This window comes from Mixophyes fleayi, chromosome 4 (assembly GCF_038048845.1).
Source record: "Mixophyes fleayi isolate aMixFle1 chromosome 4, aMixFle1.hap1, whole genome shotgun sequence".
NCBI classification, from domain to species: domain Eukaryota; kingdom Metazoa; phylum Chordata; class Amphibia; order Anura; family Limnodynastidae; genus Mixophyes; species Mixophyes fleayi.
Genome location: NC_134405.1, coordinates 122,763,581 through 122,786,365, shown reverse-complemented (window position 1 = coordinate 122,786,365; position 22,785 = coordinate 122,763,581). Strand labels below are relative to the sequence as shown.

Below are 22,785 nucleotides of genomic sequence, written 5' to 3'. Positions count from 1 at the left end.
ACTGACTGTATATATATTAGTTGCATCTCACTGGGGCCTCAGTCAACTCTGACACAATATTCTATACAGAATATTGTCCATCGGGTCCGGTGGGGGCGCAGCGTGCGCAAGCGATTGCATTTGGTATGTACTTATCTTTTGGTATTGGCTGTGCTGTACTGTACTTTATCATGATATAATAATGTATTGAATTATTGACTATTTACATCTGTTAAAAATAAATCACTTTGTGCTTTGGACACACATTCAATTGATTGGGCAATGCTTATTTTAAAACGATAAAATTACTTTAATAAATGAGAAATGTAACTAATGTTTTAAATTTTAATCCAGTGGACTATACCATTTGCTTTTTTCTAAAGGGGGTGTATTTAAATATCATTTTAGTAACTTTTTTATTTTCATGGGATTAAAGTAATTTTAATACACAATTATCATTTGAGAGAAGTTTAATAAGTATAATATTAACAAAAAACCCATATTAAAATAAGTTTTGAAAGTAAAAGGATGTATTAACGCTTTTAAAACACCTTCAATGGTGCGATCGAAAAAATGACTAAACGCGAATTTATTCTACATGCGGTAACGCGATAATTTACAATTGAATAGCCTGACTGCACTTGTTCTATGGGCTTGGTAAGAGTTTGCGTATTTCCGACTTAAAAGCGTAAAATAAGGGGAATTTAATTGTGTGCACTCTATGCTAATGCTAAATTGCGTAAAATAGTAGCGGTATCGCGAAATCACGGACAATTGAATACCCCCCAAAGTGTAAATGTTCATGACTTAGAGACAATAGTGTATTGCTTTCCCATTGCTGTATATTATTTGCAGAACATTCATATTTTATTTTATTATTTTGCTTTGCTCAGTTAATACATTTTGCTATATAGAATTTACCTTTTTAGATTAAATAATCAGTAAGACTTTTCATAAAAACTTATATCATGTACTTTTAAATGGATTAAAAGATCTCTGTATTAGACATCTAATTATACTGTTGTAAATTAATAATGTGTAAAAAAATTACTTATTACTTTATTAAAAATGTTTTTGAGCTATGTTTTGCTATTTCTAAAGGGGGGCCGTGGTTGCATGCATTGAAGCTACCACAGAGCATATTATTATTATCATTATTATCTGTTATTTATATGGCACTACAGCACCATACAGTGGGGAAGTAGAGCATATTACAAAACATAGAGGACCAACAGGTAAAATATAGGACATTCAAGCATAAATGGAAGAAAAACAAGACATTAAGCCTAAAACTGTACATAAGACATAGTATGTAAGATAGATAGCAGATAAATGACAGACACAACATGCAAGAGGTGCGATACAAGGATACACATGTGGACAAGTTGGGAGTAGACAAGAATGCAGGAAGAGAGAGGGGTGAAAATTGCTAATTTGCAAGGGGTGCAATTTAGCTTATTATTTTGCACATATGGAAAATACTGGCTGTTTTTTTATGTTGCATACAAATACTTAATAGCTTTATTTTTACACTGACATTTAGAGTTGATCTAGGACATGCCCTACTACAATTATAAATCTGTCCTCACATTTAAATGTACCCCCCTCCAATGCGACATGGTTTTGCCAAGGTGCAAAGTTACTCATTTTTTTGCTTTCCTTTCCTTAATGAATCAGGCCCTACTTGTGTGAGCTTAAAATCTTATATACTCAATCCAAAGGTGTAAGTACAAGGATAAATTGTAAGCTTACCTTATCCCTATTATGCAACTGTGATACCCAGAAACTGTTGGGCACTAGGACCCAGTGGACCAGGACTGTCTCGCAGCATGATACTGGACCGACTCTAAGACCCAGAAAAGTCCAGTCTGTGAGGGCTGCTGGAAGGTTCTGTGTTTTGTTGACAGGAAAAATGATGAGACTGTGAGGACAGTAATTCAAGGAAGCAGAGTAACAGAGAGAGAGCTGAGGAGCCTTGTGAAAGAGAATATAGAGGAAAACAGATAAAAAAGACAGCTAATGAATTGGAGCGACAGCAGAAGTGACCGGGAGAACTGATAGAGTGACAGAGGAGCAGCAGTGACCAGAGGTGGTGAGACACAGTGAGAAAGAAATCTGAGACAGACATTAAAAAATGTGATATAGGCAACATTATAAAGAGAAATGGATAAAAATATAGAAATAGATAATAGAAGAGGATGAGACAGTGAGATATATTTACCTGTTTGCAAGTGACAAATACTCTGACAGAAAAAACAACACATAGTTTCACATATTTATCAGAATATCAGTATTATCTATTCCTCACAATTTATATGAAGAAATGTACTGAACATTTGGCTAAAAGTTATGTTTAATCACCATATTGTGTGTGTGTGTCCAGTGTCAGAGACTCCTACCTCACAGCCACACAGAACCTCCTTTACAATTGTAACCAACTTACCTCAGATACATTTTCCATCTTGTGGTTGGCATCCATATTGCCTAGCTACGTTCATTATCAGAAAAACTACTGATTGTTCATAGGGAAAGGAAAATAGTAATTGTTTTATCTGATATGCTGTATGTATAAATGCAAAAATGTGTTTAAATCCACTGTGCTATTTCCACAACTGTTGCCAAAACACTCAAAGGCAGTAAATATTGATTTAGATTAAGAGTAAAATATTTGTGAATAGCATTTCTTATAACTATAAAATTGTAATTATATGATATTTGTTGCTAATCATTATTTGCCCCCCAAAAAACATTTTAGTCATTTATTGTTCCTGAATATTACTGCCGTGTCATGATTCAAAGAAGAGCATCCGGAGACCAGGTAGGATCCACACTACACTCAAACAACACCTACCAATAGAAGTGTTACACAAGTACACATAATGGCTATAAAGACTAAAGCCAGGCCCGGCGCTCCCATTAGGCAAGGTTAGGCAATTGCCTAGGGCGCCGGGCTCTGCAGGGCGCCTCAAAATGAAAAAAAAAATGACTATGGTCGTTTAAAACTGTGCGGCGCTTCCAAGAAATCCACGGGGAGGGGAGGGGAGGGGGGAAGGGGCTATGAATCCTACCTACATTAAGCTGCTCCTCTCTGCTCTGTCTCCTCCCCTCCGCTCACTGACTGTTGGGCGTGACATCATCATCACGGCCCGACAGTATCTGTGAGTGGAGGGGAGGAGACAGAGCAGAGAGGAGCAGCTTAATGCAGGTAAGATAAAGAAAGACGTGGGGAGGGGAGAGAAGCGCCAATTTTGACAGGGTACCCGTGGCAGGGGGGGGGCGCCGATTTTTAAAGTGGGCGGGGGGGCGCCGATTTCACAGTGTGCCTAGGGCGACAAGGACCCTAGCACCGGCGCTGACTAAAGCAGAAACAACTCTTTAGAAATAAAGAAGACATAATGAAAGACAGTAGAAAATAGTGTTTTCAAACATGTGGAGACAGAACTCATGGACCCAGGAAAAGTTCTATATATATAGAGATATATCACACATTCACCCAGTTGTGGTTGTCTCTTTTCTATAATCAGTTAGCTAGGGGTTTCTATCAGGTTATCAAGAGTATAAATCAAAATGTACTAACATAAAGAATAACAACTGGCACACAAGATGTATAGGAAAAGTATATACTTAACCTCAATCAATTTAAGTGAAGGCATTAAGCTTGAAATACTTGTAAAATAATGTGTGTGAATGACAGAATTAATCATCAGTTAAACTTAAGTAGCAGAAGCATCAGCCAATAATACACAGGTAGGAGTGGCCTGCTTTTATGCTTTATAACTCCTCAGCTCCAGGAGGTGTCCATCTTGTTCCAGCATTCGGGTAGACATGTGTTTCAGGCTTACTATCTTTCACTCCATTGCATTCTGTATATCTTTATTGCTTATCTTACTCCATGCTACTTTGCTCCTTTCACTTGTCCCCTCTTGGTCGTGCATCTGTCACTCTTTCTTTCCTATTCCCCGTTTGGCACTTCATCCCCTCTTCCCTAGTTTCACCTCCCCTCAGCTCCCTTCCACTCCCGCCGTTCAGCTCATCCCCCCTCCACACTGTACGCACATAGCCGCTTATCCTCCCCATCCTGCATTTCCACCTCCCCCCCATGGTCAGACAGGCCATTAGCAGAATTTAACCCCTTCTCACAGGAGGCGTTCCCCCAGCAGCCGCCATTCCAGTGCGCCTGGTTCTTCCCATGGCAGAAGGGGACCCCTTCATGGCTCAAATGCTACAGCCATTTCACGTGCCGGACAGAGTAGACCTTCTCATCTTGCCACAGGACAGGTCACTGACTCACCAATACCAGGTAATGCCAAGACTTAACCTGCCCAAGCAGCAGCCTCCCCCCTCCCCCTTCTTTAGTGGTTTCCAATAGCGGGAAAAATCTGTTTAGAAGCTGGGAATCCCAGCCAGGCACCAGCATGTTCCCAGTACAAGATACCAGCCAGCCCAATAGCAGAATCGCTGCATCCCCTTACAGGGGTCTCGGACCCCCTCATTTGGAACATCACACCTCCCTATCCAATATCATCACCATGCCCCCAGCACCTGCTTTCTCAGGCCCTCCTCATGGGCACCCTACTGTGGCACCACCTGACCTGTCAGCTAGCATTGATAAGAATTTCATGGCCCTTTCCCTTTCTTTCCCACTTATTTTGACAAATTGCGGTGGTTTTGTATCTCCCTCATCACCCAGAGTCCTCATCCTACCTGCTCTCGCTGTCGCTTCCTCGTCTGCTTTTATCGCAGGATAAGTCTAGATAAGTACCACAGAATCCTGACAGTCACCGCTTCCTCATCATTTCTGTCCCGGAGGCAGATGCATCACTCAGCCCGGTTTTTCAGGCAGGGCAGCCACACCATCCCCGGGTTTCTTGCCGCGGCTACATTACCCGGTCAAATCTTCCTCAAACCCGCCCCAGTCCCCTTCCACTTTGTGTGCACGTCCTCTTTCACATTCAGATACCAACGTTACTTCTTTTTCAGCTATCCAGGCTCCAGCAGTTCAGTGAGCTGAACAGATGTTGCCGTAGGAGGGGACTCTCCAACAGGCGACGGTTCCACATGCAGAGAAGACCAGTAGCACGGCAAACGTTGCTGGATCAGTGGCAGGTGAGAAACCTGCTTTAGACGGGGCATTTATGACACATTGCATACCTGCACCCTTAGCCCGCCATTATCCACATCTTCTTCGGGTCAGGGTCCCTGCAAACTCATTAAAATACTTAACACTTACTTGGGACACAACAAAACACATAAAGCTAGCATTTCAGACACACATTTCTTACAACACTTAGCAGGCCCCATGGTGAAATGTGAGAATATGGCCCTTTCGTCCGGAATAAGACCTAGCATCAGAAACAAAATTGAAAAAAGGTTTCTTTGTCAATATGTTCGAAATTACAGTGTCAGCTAAGAAAGATTTAGACAGACTGTGCTAAGGGCGGCATAGGCAAAGAGACTTTTAAAACTTTCCCCAATTGGCTCACAGCCTATTGTGTGTTTTCAGCCTGTTATATTGAGACCAGACCAGAAGCTATGTTAGATGTATGAAAATATATTCATCTCATAAACAAGATGACTATTTGTGATCACCTGGGTAACTGGAGAATTTATGACGAAAATATCAGGGAGAAAGTCAGCGGTCAAATAGATATGTTGGGTTATAAAGACATGGAGATCTGGATGGTCCTGAATCGTCCTAACCTGCAATTAATACAAGGGGTTCTTTCAAATAGGTTTCAGCAACCGGGGTGCTTCGCATTCAACAATTTGTCCTGTGGTAGGGGCGACTCTTGCAGGTACCGGCACACATGCTCCAATTGCCGCGGACCGCACTCTGCCAAAGAGTGTCCGCAGTGTATACACCCAGCCTTGGCAGGGGCCGCAGTAGCAGCGGGGGCACTGTGTAAAGCCCACTGCCCCGTTAATGTATCGGTTCTAGAGAAATGGCTTAGCCTATATCCTCTAGCTTCTCAGGCTTCCTTTCTTTGCATAGGATTTCAGTCAGGTTTTTGCCTTCTATATAATAAGGAAGTGATCATCATGGCCAAAAACCTCCTTTCTGCGTACACCTATCCAGACATACTGGCCAGGGAAATTCGGGGAGAAGTTAGCCTGGGACGCATGGTAGGCCCTTTTCCTACCACACTATTCCAAACATGGTGACTTCACCAGTAGAAATTAATCCGAAAAAAGCTCCTGGAAAGTTTTGCTTGATACAGCATTTATCCCACCCCTTAGACAGTTCAGTCAATGATGCAATTGACCAGGCCATCAGTACAGTATTCTACCAATTCTTTGAAGATGCTTTGTCCATGATCAAGGAATTTTTGTCTGGGACCCTTATGGCTAAAGTAAATATAGTATCAGCTTTTCGTTTCCTTCCTCTCCACTCCGATTTTTTATATTCATGGGTTTTAAAATTCATGACGGTTATTATATAGATAGGTGCCTTCCCATGGGCTGCTCTTTATCTTGCGCCTTTTTGAGACCTTCAGCTCATTTCTGCACTGGGCTATACAAGCGGGTACGGGGCACCATGGAGTAGCACAATATCTAGATGATTTCTTTTTTCGTGGGTCTGGTCAACTCAGAATTATGTTCCAAAACCCTTTTTTCTGCTCGAGTACTTTTTGCGTGCTGGGGGTGCCTATAGCTAGAAATAAGACAGAAGGTCCTCTAACTTGCTTATCTTTTCTGGTTATCAAAATCGATGCGGTGAAGGGATGCTGTCGTTTACCATCGGACATGTGTCAGCTGAAACTTCGCTTAAACCTGTGGATTATAATTTACCCATTGAGATCTGTATATCATAGAGTGAAGTAGAAAGCATCTAACCTGAACAAGCTGGAATAATCATTGTTGCATCTCTGCTGATTTTTGTCTGATAAGTATAATTGGTATAATTGCACTAAAAGTATTGTGTTGAGTTATGTTTGCATATTGTTGAACCAAGATTCCTAAAATATAATTTATATTTGTGACATGTTGAATAACATTGCATGTTGATGGTATTGTGCTATTACTTCTCTACACTACTGCTACTGATCTGCTGCTGAGGTAAAGCCTTATGCCACAAGCAAAGAGAATAAACCCACAAGTTTATGCAGTTTTAACCCTGTATTCCTTGTTAAATTCTAACACTACTGGAGGGACCTTCACCTCTCTAACATATCACCGGGCCTGTAGAATCCTTCCTTATACTACTTTTGGGGTGGCAAACATCTGCCCCGTTACAACTTGGCGTCACGAACAGGATCTACTAAGAGTCCAAAGCAAGTCACCCACTCACTCTGAAACAAGATGTCACAGGAGGAACAATTTGCTGACCATACAGTGCCACAGGAACAAAGAATTGCACCACCTGCAGATGATCCCTTGCAGGGAGTGAGAGACAGTCCAAACATGGCTGCCAGCACACCTATAACCCTGCCATATTTGTGGCCTCATGGCTCCCCAGCTTTTCCGGTGACTCACATAGAGTTGGTACCAGTTCACTCGGCGAGTTCTGGAGCAAAATGCATTCGATGTTCCATTTATATCCACTACTGGAACAACAGAAGATTGAGATCCTAGTTGGCCAATTGAAGGGATCTGCCTTAAGGGAAGTTGAGACGTTGGTTCTCAAGGATAAGGAGAATGTAAATCAAATATTGAAAAAGTTAGCCACCATCTTTGATACACGAAATGTGTCTGAACTTAAGATGCATTTTTATGCCAGAAGGCAACAGCCAGGTGAAACCCTGTGGGAGTTTGCGCTCAGTCTGCAAGAGATCCTGAGGGACATTTCAGAGTTATAATCCCACTGAAGTTGGTCAGGTGGACAAGACTTTAATAAACCAATTAATTGAAGGTGCATATGAAGGAACCCTGAAGGTTCATCTGCGTATGTTCAGGAGGCAAGATCTAGCTAACAACTTCTCAGAGTTTAAGGTAACCGTCATCCAAATCTTGGGCTCTGACCCATGTAAAGAAAGCACTCCGGTAGAAAAACCCAGATTTAAAGGAAAAAGCAACCTGGCGGAACCCAGTCAAATGAGGGAGACGAACCTTGACTTGATATTCCTGCCAAAGGACCCAAACTGTTATGCCAGATTCAGTCAGCACCCTAATGGGACAAATGGCTGACCTTCTCTGTGAAGTCAGCATAATAGGCAGGGAGTTACAACATGTCGAGAGTAAACATGCACAACACAAAGAAAAGAGTGAGTGGTGTCCGGAGAAACGGCAACGCTACGAAAATCAGCAGGATCGCCCCAGGTTTACTGGAAGATTGTCCTCTGACCAGTTTGATGGACAACGAAGACCCATTTATAGGCGCTGCAATAGGAGTGGACATGTGGAACGAACTGCCGATCAAATGAGCCTTTAAACTGTGAAGTCCTGAGGCACAGGACCGACCCTCAGGAAGAATATCATGAGTAGGTCTACCCCAAAGGGAGTGGTGGCCCGATATGTCGGCTACTGCCCCACCATCACCGTTCAAATTAGTGGGATCAACATCCCTACTCTCTTGGATACAGGCTCCAAGGTCACGACAATCCAGTTGGAGAAATTCAAGCAACATTGGAGGGAGGAAGAACTGACTCTGCCACCTCCTGCCTAGCTGAACTTGCTGGCCAGCAACGGTCTTAGCATCACCTGTCAGGGTTATTGGAAAGCTTATTTGAAGACAGGACAGACTGTTCTGCAAAAACAAGGGTGTATTATTACAGATGTCCGGGATGACAGGTTCTCTCCAATGATAATTGCAATGAACGTCCTGCAGAGCTGTCCTGAAGAATTGGTTATGGCCTTGAAGACAGAATTGCAGACCATTGCACCACCAGACTGTCGAGTACTCCAACAAACAATTCCTAAAAGGGCATTAGAAGTTTGTAAAGGCAGATGGAGAAGTGGGAAAAGTTAGAATTACTGACCAAAAGCCAGTGGTACTGAAGCCGAATTCAGAAACTGTGATCTGGTGCAAGGCCAGGATTGGACCTAGTGGTCGAAACTACGAGTCAATTGTTGAACCCTGCGAAGCAGAGGGGCGAAGTGACTTTGCTATAGCCCGTACCCTGGTGAACATTGAAAGAGGCAGATTGCCTGTATGGCTTTTAAACCCGCATGATCACCCTGTGCGGTTGCACCGAAACCATCCTTTGGCAAAATTTATCAAACTCACATTCCAGGATGTGGTGGGTGTGAAATCTACAGTGACGCTACAGAGTCAAGTGGCCGACACCCATCCTGAGGTAGAATCTGTTCCCCCTTGGTGGGAAGAAATTGAAATTGGGGATAATAACACCCCAGGAAGGGAGAAATCAGAAGTCTTGGAAGTGATCAAGGAGCACGAAGTGACCTTTAGCAGACACTCCACAGACTTCGGGAAAGTGGAAGGTTTACAACACTGCATACCTACGGGATCACATGCTCCCATTAGAGAGAGGCATCTGCCTTTGGCTCCAGCTCTGTAACAAATGGTCAAGCAAATGATCAATGAAATGAAGTCCACTGGAGTTATCAGGACAGTCACAGTCCCTGGGCTGCACCGCTGGTATTGGTGAAAAAAAAGGATGGTAGCATACATTTCTGCGTAGATTACCGGAAATCGAATCAGGTTACCCATAAAGATGCCTACCCTCTGCCGAGGATCTCATTGACTGCATTGAAGTCTGCAGCATACTTCTCCACTCTGGATCTGACATGTGGATACTGGCAGATTCCTCCGGTCCCTGAAGATTGAGAGTAAATTACATTTACTACTCCTATGGGGCTCTTCCAATTTGAACGAATGCCGTTCAGACTATGCAACGCACCCGCTACATTCCAACGAGTCATGGAATCCTGCCTGGGTCACATGAATTTCGAAATTGTGCTCCTGTATCTGGATGACAGTATCATCTTTTCCAGAACATAGGAGGAACATCTGAAGCATCTGGGCGAAATCTTTGAACAGCCTGCCAGGTATGGCCTGATGGTGAAACTGTCCAAGTGCTACCTGTTGAAGCCGAAAGTCCAATGCTTGAGACACATTGTCAGCTCAGAAGAAGTGATGCCAAACCCAGAGAAGATAAGGGCAGTGAGAGATTGGCCTGTGCCCAGAACCGTGAGTTTATAGGATACTATAGGAGGGTTGTGTGGAAATTTTGCCAAGATAGCAGCTTCTTTGCAAGTATTGTGTTGAGTTATATTTGCATATTGTTGAACCAAGATTCCTAAAATGTGCTTTATTTTGTGACATGTTGAATAACATTGCATGTTGATGGTATTGTGCTGTTACTTCTGTACACTACTGCTATTGATCTGCTGCTGTGGTAATGCCTTATGCCACAAGCAAAGAAAATAAACTCATGAGTTTATGCAGTTTTATTTAGCCCTGCGTTCCTTGTTTTATTCCAACACTACTGGGGAGACCTTCACCTCTTTACCATACCAGCAGGCCTGTAGAATCCTTCCTTATACTACTTTTGGGGTGCCAACCATCTGCCCCGTTACAAAATGGCAAGTCTTTAATGCAGAATCCTGGGTCTGATGTAAGAGCAATGCTCATATTGCTGCACTATACCTTATATGGTAAAGCATTGCACCTCCATTGCTTCCATACATTGGTAGCATATCTTTCCTGAATTCTAGATGAATGGATGTCTGTTATCATTTAAAAAATATAAGTTTCTCTTTCATACTATTATTATTATTGTTATTATTATTGTGATTGAATTGCAAGGTACCACAATGCTCCACAGTAATGGACCATGGGGAAAACAGGGCATACATCAGACAGAGATATGCAAGCTAGATAAACTAAATGCATTCTTGAAAAAAAAAGGGTATTGAAGGCCTGTACATAAAAATCCTATTGTTTGGGGAATGGTTAGAGCTGAGACAAGTGAAAACAGTGCGACTCATAATGAAGATTGTGACACTAGGGTAATTTTGTCAAACTGTCAGGCGCCAGACCTGCAGACCCGGCCTTTTAGTAACTCTGCCTCCCTATCATTAGCTAATCACTCATTACTGTGTGTGTATATAAGGCACCTGTGGCAGCCTAATGGTGCCTGTTCTTTGAGCTTCACACCGTGTTCAGATGTGGCTCCCTGCTATCTGTGCTGCACACTATTGCTCCACTTCTATTCAGCAGCTTCCCAGCTCACCTAGTCTTCACAGTGGTTCAGTGCTGCAGACCTATTGCATCTCCAGCCTGCACACCGACTCCACCTTCACCCTTCTTGCTCATCCGGCTACCCTTTAGCGTTTTCCACTGATTTCAACTGGCACCCACTTTGAGAACTGCAACCTGTGGGGCAGAAGCTGCAAAGCCCATATCTCCTTGTGGGGCTCCCTGGCAAATACCTCCTGCCTTGTTAATCTCCATACCTCTAGTTAGTTAGTGCAAAGCCAAGCAGACTGAGAGGGTCCCACAGATTCTTGTGACCATGACATACATAATTATCCTATTTTTTTCTCCAATAAAATAAATGAATGTACCAAACTTAAAAAATATTTTCCATTGGGGGGGAAAACTTGTCATGTTGCAGTCTATGGTCCTGGAGCTGAGTTGGACCTATATTTTTTTTTGCATAAAATGTGCAAACTGGTAGTTTTCATGCTCACAAAAAAATATACGCTCGCATGCATGTAACATCTTACCTACTTACAGCTGGAGAGGAACAATGGTGGTGGGAAGGAGCAGTCAAGTGTAAGCTGAATAGGGCTGGATCACACATTAGTTGATCTAGGCACCTGCATATAGCCCGGTATTCTGCTGAGGACCTCACTATTTGAGTGGTGCACCAAATTTACATTTGTGACCTGGTCTGGGTGGTCCAGGAATATCGGGGCCAGCTATCCATTGCTGTTTTTCAAAGTGGCTGACCCATCCCCAAAATATAGAATGTACGACTACATAAATAATAGCTAGAATATGTCTGTTTGCTATGGGCAACACTTCAATTTTTCCTTTTTAAAAGTTTAATAAATTTACCCTTAGAAGCTGGAAAGAGGTCTAACTCTGGCTAAATTGATAGCCAGGCTCCTTGCGTGCCCATTCTGATGGCATGGCATAGAAACCCCCCTCTAGAAATCTTGCATTTGCCCCTGATTTGTATGGATTGGAGGGTAAGAGGGCTCCAATCCAGTATGTTGCGTAGGGCCCTATATGGAGCCTTAATCAGGCCAAGTAGAGTAATGGCGTGTTCGCTAAAATATTACTGAGGTAGGCATGCACGAGGAGACACATGTCAGGAACCTTATCTCTTGTGTTGGACCGGAGGACAGTTGCAAATGCATGCACTGATGATGATGATGAAAGCCACCACTAGCTAGACAGGTCTGATAGGATGATTGTGAATTAACTGCTCCAGCTGATAGCAATTCCTTCATTTTTTGGCCCTATATTATATGATTTAGTGGCTGTATGTGTGCTATTTGTAGTCATACTAATATAATCAAAAAGATTAGCATTGCAGTTCTATAGAGGTATGTTTATATTTTTTATTTCTTACACAGAATAGAAAATGCATGTTACAAATTTAAAACAAATGTAAAGAAACATTTCTGCTCAGTTAGTGTACTGATATTGACACCTTTACAATTATAACTGTAACACACTACTCTGTCTTGAAATGTTTTTTATCCCCTAAGAATTTTTATTGTTATGGTTTTATGGTAAAAAACTAAAAACATTGTAATCTTATTATAATTGCAATACAAACCATATGTAATATTTCTATTGCATATGCAGGAGTAATAGTACTGGTGTGTTGAAGTATCCATTTACCTGTCAGGACCATATCTATTCTGGAGTATGTGTTATGAACCCTTAAGTGGTAGGTATATTCTCGTACATTTGGAGACTGAACCCGCCAAATGTCATATAGGTCATGCTCCGCTAATAGTTTACAAAAAGTAGTAGAAGGTCCTAGGGTTAGGTCAGGTCCTGCTGACCTTAGTGGTTTGGACTTGTCTATTTTGGGGTCTAAGGTCAGGTTAAAGTCTCCCAGCGAGACTAAATGGCCTCTACATAATTTCTGTACCTCCTCGCTTAGTAACTTGAGGAAAGGAATTTGACGGGAGTTAGGGGCATATATGGAGACTAAAGTCACCGGTTTGTCTTCTAAAAGTCCAACCAGATTTTTTAATCGTCCATATTTGTCCCCTTTTTTTAATTGTAGGCTGAAACAGACACAGGCACTAAACAACACCGGTACACCATTCCTTTCGAATGGGCCATTAGCGAAGTATCCCAATGGGTATCTTGGGTCCCTCAGTAGGGGGTGTGTACGGGATGTGTACGGGATGTGCACGGGATGAAAAATGTGTTTCTTGAAGGGCTATATCATGCTCTACGTCTGTGGAATGTAGTAAGCGCCAATCAGCGTTTATTTGTGGAGTTAAGTCCCTTAACATTCAGAGAGTAAAACCGAACCATGAGTTATGGAACCTGAAAGGGGAGAGTTATAGCTAAGGAGCCTGTTCTGTTTTTGAGACATGTTTGAGTGATCTGGGGGTCAGAGGGTACCAGTGTGGAGAGGTTCAAGGGAAATAAAGAGAAAAAAAACTGAACTGACCTGAGGAACAGGGTCAGAGCATTTGCCACAGAGGAAAGCATGTGGCAAACTGGGTATCATGTGGAGGAGTGGTGGAACTAAATAAATCCCACCCATGTAGCAGGAGAAAGGAAAGGGGGACAGCAGCAATGTAGCAACAATATAACATCAAATGATACATCTGACATATTGCAGGTAACAGTATTATATCAATGCAATGTGATCAATGCAAGGGGGGATGCGCATCAGCCTGGGGCATCAAGGCTTCCCACCGCGACATCCCAGGACCCACAAGGCTATAAAACTACCCTTAAGTAAACCTATTATCACACATCATGACTTATGTATCAAAAACTTAGAATGTAACATTTCAAACATTAGACAGTAAAATTGCTAATAGTTATACTTATTGAGTCAGAGGTAGAAGCTGTAAGACTTCAGCAAAAACAGTAAACCTCAGTCTTTAGAAACATGAGTCCATTCTGGTTGAAGCGAAGGCTTGCTAGCAGTGGTCCTAGATGAAACAGGCATTTGCAATTCTTCCAGAAGTTTAGTGCTGGCTTCAAGGGATGGGATGACATACATGGAATATTCATGTCGGACCAGCAGTTTGATAGGAAAGCCTTATCGGTAAGAGGTATTATTTGCTTTCAGGGCTGTCGTGATTCAATGAAGAGCTCTTCTTTGGTTGGTGTTAGTGAGTGAGAGGTCTTGAAAAAGCTGCAAATCACTAAGCTCCGCTGCATTGCTTGGATCATGTGCCGCTCAGAGTATGGCCTCCTTGATATCGAAGAAATGGACCCGGAGGAGAGTGTCTCTCAGGACATTCTCCGGTGCAGATCAAGGACATGGGAGGCGGTATAAAGTCAATAAGAAGGTCCTTAACGTCCACGGAAGGTAGTAGTTTCTTGAACAGTGAAACGGCATAGTCTTGTAGATCTGTATTGGAAACAGATTCCGGAATAACTCTGATTTTGATGTTGTTTCTGCGGAAGCGATCCTCTAGATCCGCTACTTTATCTTTCAGAAAGGCAACTTCATTCTGAAGAGAGTAGTGTAAGGAAGAAAGGTCATTATGGGAGGCAACCAATTTCCCCACTTGTCTCAGGTTTTGTGCGATCTCCAATCTCAGCAATGTCAGTTTTCAGGCCTCCAATCGCCGCCCTCTTCTCAGAAGTCAGATCTGCAGAAAGGGCAGTTAACATCTAATGTAATGTAGAGTGCAAAATACACGTTGTTAATGGGGCATCCAGTGCTCCCTCAGATCCCAAATCGGGGATGAGAGGATGAGAAGGGGGACCTCTGGTTCCTGGGTCTGGACCGATGGAGGAGAGCCTCTTGACGTAGAAGGTAAGCTTGATGCAGACTTGGGCTTTAGCTGCAATTTAATTGGAGGAGCCAAGACATTAGGCTTGATCTTTTTAGGAGTCATGACCAACTGCCTAATATGTAGGACCTGCAGGGTTTAAAGGTAGACTCTAACTAGCAATCTGTTGCTTAGGGTTGCTACATTGGGTGGGTGTCCTACATGTTAATTCAAAACACTTCCATTAATATGCCGGTAAGACACTGGTCACCACTGGAAATGTGCAGTGTTATGGCCCGCAGTGTGGTAGTGTGTGGGCCGGTACACTATTGTGCTGGATGTTCAGCTGTGGCCGTTGCGTTTACTGGGCAACTTCAATGCAAAATGGTGAGCAGTTGAGGGTTGCCAGGGGGTGTATGCCAACCCCTGTTCGTGTTTAGTTGGTAAACTGGGTGCCAGGAGGCACTTAACAAATGCTCAAAAGAGATGGATTCGTGAGTGGCAGGGAACCAATAAGGTCAAAGGATGCAGTGTTATCAGACTGGGCAGCACAGTGGCGAAGTGGTAGCACTTCTGCCTCACAGCGCTAGGGTCATGAGTTCAATTCCCGACCACGGCCTTATCTGTGCGGAGTTTGTATGTTCTCCCTGTGATTGCGTGGGTTTCCTCCGGGTGCTCCGGTTTCCTCCCACACTCCAAAAACATACTAGTAGGTTAATTGGTTGCTATCAAAATTGACCCTAGTCTCTACCTGTCTGTCTGTCTCCCTCTCTATGTGTGTGAGTGTGTGTCTATATTAGGGAATTTAGACTGTAAGCTCCAATGGGGCAGGGACAGATGTGAATGAGTTCTCTGTACAACGCTGCGGAGTCAGTGGCGCTATATAAATAAATGATGATGATGACATGAAATTTCTCACAGTATTTCTCTTCCACATCAGACAGCCAAATACACAATGTATGTACAGAGTCAACCACTAGACGGCAGTGGAATTCACTCTATGTTGCAATTAGGACAAAAGGCCACAAGATGGCAGTCGAATTTACAGTCTTGAAAGAATGCTGTGAAAAATGCTGAAGACATCCAGCAAGTAAAAATGAAAATGTTCGGTCACAGGGGGTTGTCCAGTTATCACAATTTGTCTATAGTAATCCCAATACTGATTAACTGATGTGCTTTGACAGATAAGGATTGCAGATGAGTAGCTTGCAGCCCTGATGTTAAATTGAGTGCTTTGAGTGTAACCTGTGTTAATTCCGTTGGTGGTTCACCTGTCAGGCAGCTCTAAAATAGGTTTCACAGTTTGTAAAGCAGGTCTGACACAGCTTGTAATTTAGTTTTTTCTTAAAATATTTTTGCTAACATTAAACCAGATTAAAGATATACATTTTTTTATATATTATTCTGCATTATTTAATAGTAATGTTTATACATTTTTCAACTTTATGTTTCCCCTTTTTCTGACATACAGAATTGTCTTGGTATTGCAGATTTTACTTCAGCGTCGCTGTCTCGGACAGAGAACACCAGTAGCTAGAAAGCAACAGCAAAGTCACAGGGACCATTTGTACAGGTCATATGTAAGCCTTTTTGGGATGACAGACATGGAGATGATTCGCCGGTTCAGGCTTCCACCACAAATCATCATGGAAACTCTGAAGACTATGCAGAGTGACCTTGAGCTTATGATTGTTATCCATATAGAAATATCATTGCTGAATAAATTGTTAGCTGTGTTACATTTATGTGCTTCTGGATCATCCAGGAACTACAGTAGCTGTGGTGGCAAGAATGTCACAGAATGCATTCAGTGGGTGCTAAGGGTATTCATGTCACGCACTAGGCAGTTTATTCATTTGTCTTTGTATGAGGAATCCCTTGTGCAGATAAATCAGCAATTATACTACATTGCTCTTTATAAGTTAGTGAAAATAACTTTTTTTCCTGTAAGTATTAATATACATAGAACACTATAGTTACCACAATGTTTAATGTATTTTAATACTATTTTCAGAGAACAGCTATATTTTTTCTAAACATGTTCATTTTCCAAAATAATAAAGATGCATTTTTTACCTCTAATGCTATACATTTCAGAGACTTTAAAGTATCTGTAGTAAAAAAATAATAATTAAATCACACAAAGGTTATTGTTTAAAAAATGTGTTTGTTCTACTTGCAGGAGACAGTGCCTATACTCTCCAACCACTCCTACTTTACATCAAGCCACAGAACAACAATTCACAGACAATTGCACACCTACCTCCTACAGATCTTTCATTGAATGAACATTTAGCCTTTCCAAAGCCCATTTTTATTGCCTTGATTGTCTGGAGGAGCCCTCATGTTTGAGGCAGAAGTTGTTTGTCACATAATTGCATTGTCTGCCATTTTTCATAACATTGCCATTAAGAATTGGGTTCCTATTAAGAAAGGGGTAAAGATATCAGTATCTTCGCATTTGATGGAAAACCTAAGGTTTAGAGATGATTTTATTCAACAATACTGCAGCCTTTAGTGTGCTGATCCCTCCACCTTGGTCTCTGGCCTAAAGATGGTTACAGGGCTTAGTTCTGTACCCTCCATTTCCAGGTTAGATGAACTGAGGCCCATTGACAAGTGTAGACTGAGGACTCATGTAAAACTGTTACATGCAGCCCCTGCAATTATATACCTGATACAAACATCTGAGGGACATTCCTTCAATCTTCACACTAAGATCATGCATCCAGCACAGTGATACATATGTGGCTGCTCGCAAGTAAATACACTGACCTCTCCTTTGTCTAACTCTGATACAAAGAATTATAACTGTTAAAAGAGCTTATACACTTTCATTAAGTAAGGATATTCTATCATTGACTTTCTTTGAAGCACTTACTTATTCTGCTGGAGAATCATTTTCATTAATAATACTATTCAGCCATTGTATTTACAGTCACAGTCATACTGCTAATGAGGCTTTGCTGTCCCCTTCTGGTCACCTAAGAAATTGTGAAGTGTATTTATTATTTTTATTATTATTATTATTATTATCTCTGATTTATAGGGTGCAAGACAATTCTGCAGTGCTGTACATCGCAAACAAGGTACACTTAGTTCACATAAACAAATAAATGTTCACAAAGAAATTACATATCACAAGTAGAATTGAAAAGCCCAAGTAACAAATACAAGTAGTAATTCAAAAATGTTAAAATAAATGAAGTCATATTACAAAGGGCAATTTCCAGGCAATTGCAAGGATGGCAAGGGTAGCCAAAGGTGACAAGGGAGTTGTAGGAAGCAAGTGGGGGGAAAGGGGGGTGGATGGAAAAAGAAGAAGAACGGCCCTGCTCGCGAGAGCTTAATATCTAACTACAATCTAACAAATCTAACTGCAATCTAACGAATCTAACTACAATTGAATTAATCTAACTACAATCTTACTAAAAAAACAAAATTATAGTTCACCTACAATCTACAAGATGCCTATGATGGAGTATAGAGGGAAGAAGCCTAATTGCATAGGCTTGAGAAGTAAGTGAATGTAGCAAAAATGGGTCAAGAAGTTGTATTCAAGTAGTTTGGAAGCAAAGGAGAGGAGAGAAATGGAGAGAAGTAGGGTCAAGAGGTGGGTTTTTGAAGATAGCACTTGTTTGAAAACAGATGTTAAAGTGCCAGTGGAGAGGACCTGGTTGAAGAGGTGAGCTAGGTACAGGCAAGCACTCTGGGGGAGGGAATGGAGGAGTTGGGAGGTAATGGGTGCAAGGGGATATGTTGAGGGGAAAGAGGAAAAGAAGAGTGTGATGTCTTTGTCTTCAGTAATGGGAGAAAAAGAACTGTGTGAGCATGTATTTGGAGGAGAAGGTGGGTGTGGGCTGATGAATCTGGTGAGAGGAAATTTTTTGATGATGGTGCTGATTTTGCATTTTTAATAGGTCGTAAAATCATGAGCACTGAGCTAAGAAGGGGAGGCTGGTGGGGATGGGTAAATAAGCAAGTTGGAAGTGACAATAAGGCAATGGGGGTTGGGCCACTTAGTGGATATTAGAGACTTAGGGCTAGATTTACTAAGCTGCGGGTTTGAAAAAGTGGGGATGTTGCCTATAGCAACCAATCAGATTCTAGCTGTCATTTTGCAGAAGGTACTAAATAAATGAAAGCTAGAATCTGATTGGTTGCTATAGGCAACATCCCCACTTTTTCAAACCCGCAGCTTAGTAAATCTAGCCCTCAATGTAGGTTACATGACTTGAGAGAGGACTGTATAGTAAGAACACACAATACATTTGTAGACAGTATTATAATGAGAATGTTACCATTGGCTTTCAGCAGAATAGCAACACTTTAACAGGTAGCAGGTTTGTTTAGAATGTCAGGGTTGGGGTTCGGATGTCCGGAAACAATGCACATTTTTTACAAATACAGTAAAAAATGGAGAAGTAGATACGATCTTAAATATGTTGCATCAGAACTTTGCACCTCTGTAAAACTACCTTTTTTTCAATAATACTTGAATTGCATGACATTTTGCTAATTTCTACTTAAGTTCCTCCACAATTTTTAAACAAGTTAATAATTATAAAAAAATATGTCTTCTGTTGTAACACTTGAGAAAATTTGATATAGTCTCTTTTTGCAAGGTACAATTCAACCTCATGTTTCCAAAGGGACGTGCATGATGACCCAGTAATGTGATATTTACCCTTGCCCCACTAATATCTTATATCTTAAATCAGCCTAGACAATGTCCAGTGGAATCTTACTGGCATAACTGAAAAACAGAAGAAAAGTGAAACTGGAGTAAAAATGTAAATCTGGATAACTTTAGATATTTTACAACTCTCTTAGGGCTAGATTTACTAAACTGCGGGTTTGAAGAAGTGGAGATGTTGCCTATAGCAACCAATCAGATTCTAGCTTTCATTATTTTAGAATGCACTAAATAAATGATAGCTAGAATCTGATTGGTTGCTATAGGCAACATCTCCACTTTTTCAAGCCCGCCGTTTAGTAAATATACCCCTTAGTTGTTAAAGGGATAGAACATATTTACAATGTGCACTTTTTGAGTATAAAAAACTCAACTTAAAGAGCAAAGTGACATATCTGGTCTGTCTTGCTTTATTAAAAATAATTAAGACATGTAGACAACATTTAACAACACAGTTCAAAGTTTAGTGTGTATAATTATTAGCACACTCTCTCTCACATAATGTTCCCATAAAAGTACTTGTACCTCAGATATTCCTCCAGACATTGGATAGCATGATCATCTACTATTGGATCAAACTTATTAGCAAAGAGGTGATGCTGCTGGAGCATCCAGTGCAGATCCCCAGTTCCATAAACACACACTTGTCTTCTGTTTTTTCCAGTGCATGCAGTATAAAGGGCTCCATGCTCAGTGTCTCCTTCTAAGGATTGCCACTTTACCAGCCTGGCCAATGCATTTATGTCTGAAGTGTCATATTTGATGTGCGTGGGCAGAGATCCAGGCATCCCAGGAAGTCTTTGCAGAGTAGCCCAGAGATATTCATCAGGACTATAGATGTCCTTGGCCCAGTCTATTAATTCTTTAGCTATGGATTTTTCAAACAAAGATTTCACAAAGCCTCTGGTTACCACTATATACGCACTGCCACTAAAAATGGAAATGTTTAAGGGTGGTGGCTTTTTCTTGATATCGGTCTGTACTACATAGTCCTTAATTTCGTGGTGGTATTGCCATCGTCTCTTTTTATATGGCGGTGGTATCTCAGACTCCATGCTATTTTTGCCAGTTAAACTCTGTAGTGCATTAACAATTTCAGCATTTGTCTTCAATGGAAAATCTGCCCCACATGTGTTTATAAGATACTTCCAGCCAACATTGCTTTTCAGCAAGTTTTCCATGCAATTCAGGTCAGCCTGGACACGGAACCACGAGGCATAGACTACAGACTCCAGTTTAGATGCCACAAACACATTGTGAAAGCAGGCAGCTATGGCTCTCACTGCCTTATGAAAAGTATTTTGAGATTTCATATCGACGTGTACACAGTAAATATTCTGAGATGTGTAAATTGATCGTAAAAGCCTCTTAAACATCTCAATATTATCATGAACCACCATGGAATAGGCAATGGGGTAATTTCTTTCTTCTTCACTGAGACTAATCATAACATACTTTTTAAGCTTTTTAAACTCTTTGCAGTCTTTGGTTACTTCTAGATACTCTGTATCAGTGGCAATAACTTTTTTATTTTTAACAATTAGGTTATCCACCTAAGGGGGGTATTCAATTGTTGCCGTTAACGCGCTAAAACCAAAAAAAACTAGCGCTCTAAAAATATTACCGTTAATACGGTAATTACTCGCTAAATTTCATCTCGCAGCTCAGGGAAATTCAGCGAGTAAGCTATCGTATTAACGGTATTTACGCGCATATTACCGTATTAACGCTAATATTTTTAGAGCGCTCGTTTTTTTTGTTTTAGCGCGTTAAAAGCAACAATTGAATACCCCCAAAGTGTTTCTTACCTCATTCCAGTCACCCAAGATAATTTTTGAGCAGTTCTTTCTCCCACTGGCTGACAGGTTTAAAGCCTGGTAGTAATGATTCCGGCAGTATTCTCCCCTTATGTCACCAGATTCATTGACATCATCCATGTTACAATCCAGGGAAACATATTTTAACACAATTGTGAGTAAAAAGAAAATGCATCCAGTAATTAGAAAACAGTTCATATTCAGTTGCCTTATCTTCCTCTGTAAATGCCTGAGCATTATGCAATTTTATTTGCCACAAAATCTATTTTCTTTTTCCAAACTTGCGTTCCAGTATCTGCAGAACATTCTGCACTTGAAGCAGCCAGACCAAAGCAGCTTGTTCAGAGAGGCAAGAGACTTGTATATAACTTGCATTAGTACTATGGTAAAAGGCTGGCACACCTTATTTTGCTAGTATCCTCCCATCATACTGTCACACTAAACAGGCTTTTTTAATGCAGAACTTGCTTTAAACACATAGCTGCAGATAATCAGACTGAGCTGATTTTATTGTTGTGTGTTGCATGTACACAAGGAAGTTACTGCAGTAGACATCATATCACAGTCTGTGAGAGACAGAATACTCTGTACATGACACAGAGGTGTCTTGTGTGGCTCAGCAAATGTGTTTGCTACACATTAACTGCTGCTTTGTTTAATGAAATATTTGAATTTATTTCTTCAACAGGACTCTCCATGATCCTTACGTGATCAAAATAAGACTGTGAAATCAGTTCAGCATCCATATTCTGTAAATTCTGCACATACTATTGATTGGTTATTAATGGGTCGTTTTTTGTAAAGCTGGTGGTTCTTCTGGGATTTTGTAGAGATGTCCGAATTGCAGTTCTCAAAGTAGTTAGATTAATCTATGCAGGGTATTCTTGACATTTTCTATAGAGTTTTGGCTATAATAATCCAGATTTTACAATTGATATAGCGAGAAACCCCACTAAAATGAATGTAAAAAGATACATCTGTGAAGCTTTCCACTGCTAGCCAAATGGGCTAGTTATGGAATACTTGGCCATTTTGTACACTGTGCTTTAGGTATCAATTTTAATTAAATTAATATTTCAATGTAAGAACTTTCCAGATTTATTATAATCAAAATGATAGGTTTAAAGTTCCATCAAATTTGTGATTCATTGGCCAATTGACCGTGATTCAAATTTGTATTTCAAAATTTGGAGCACTCGTTCCCTGTTCACAGTTGGTATCCAACATTAGCATTTCAAATCTGTTGAACATATTTGAGGTTGGCTGATCCTGTTTGAAGTTGGACAATCTCAGCTCATATTAAAATGAGTGTTTTAAAATAATTGTTATTTTTGAACACAATTTAGATTAGTTTTTTAAAAGTATAATTTTATTTTATTTTTAATTTGAAGTGCAAACACTACTGTGTTCAAAGTTTATGATTCATGTTTACAATTACGTTCAAGGTTTCCTGTACAATGG

General features: G+C 41.0%; 1 protein-coding gene and 1 long non-coding RNA gene across 3 annotated transcripts; one reads left to right on the top strand and one right to left on the bottom strand.

Moving 5' to 3' along the window:
- Positions 1–1,859: 1,859 nt before the first annotated feature.
- On the top strand, positions 1,860–16,837 carry LOC142149946 (uncharacterized). 2 transcript variants are annotated; one of them, XR_012690938.1, is made up of 3 exons: positions 1,860–2,071; positions 4,960–5,085; positions 16,302–16,837. It is a non-coding gene; the product is annotated as an uncharacterized LOC142149946 (long non-coding RNA). The 2 variants fall into 2 exon arrangements; XR_012690937.1 differs by having other exon boundaries at positions 1,860–2,081.
- A 3,164-nt stretch (positions 16,838–20,001) lies between these two features.
- LOC142149945 (beta-1,3-galactosyl-O-glycosyl-glycoprotein beta-1,6-N-acetylglucosaminyltransferase 3-like) lies at positions 20,002–21,561 on the bottom strand. Its single transcript, XM_075205227.1, has 2 exons — positions 21,298–21,561; positions 20,002–21,060 (listed from the first exon to the last, which is right to left on the bottom strand). The coding sequence occupies exons 1-2, from the start codon at positions 21,559–21,561 to the stop codon at positions 20,002–20,004; spliced, it is 1,323 nt and encodes a 440-aa protein (XP_075061328.1).
- Positions 21,562–22,785: the final 1,224 nt, after the last annotated feature.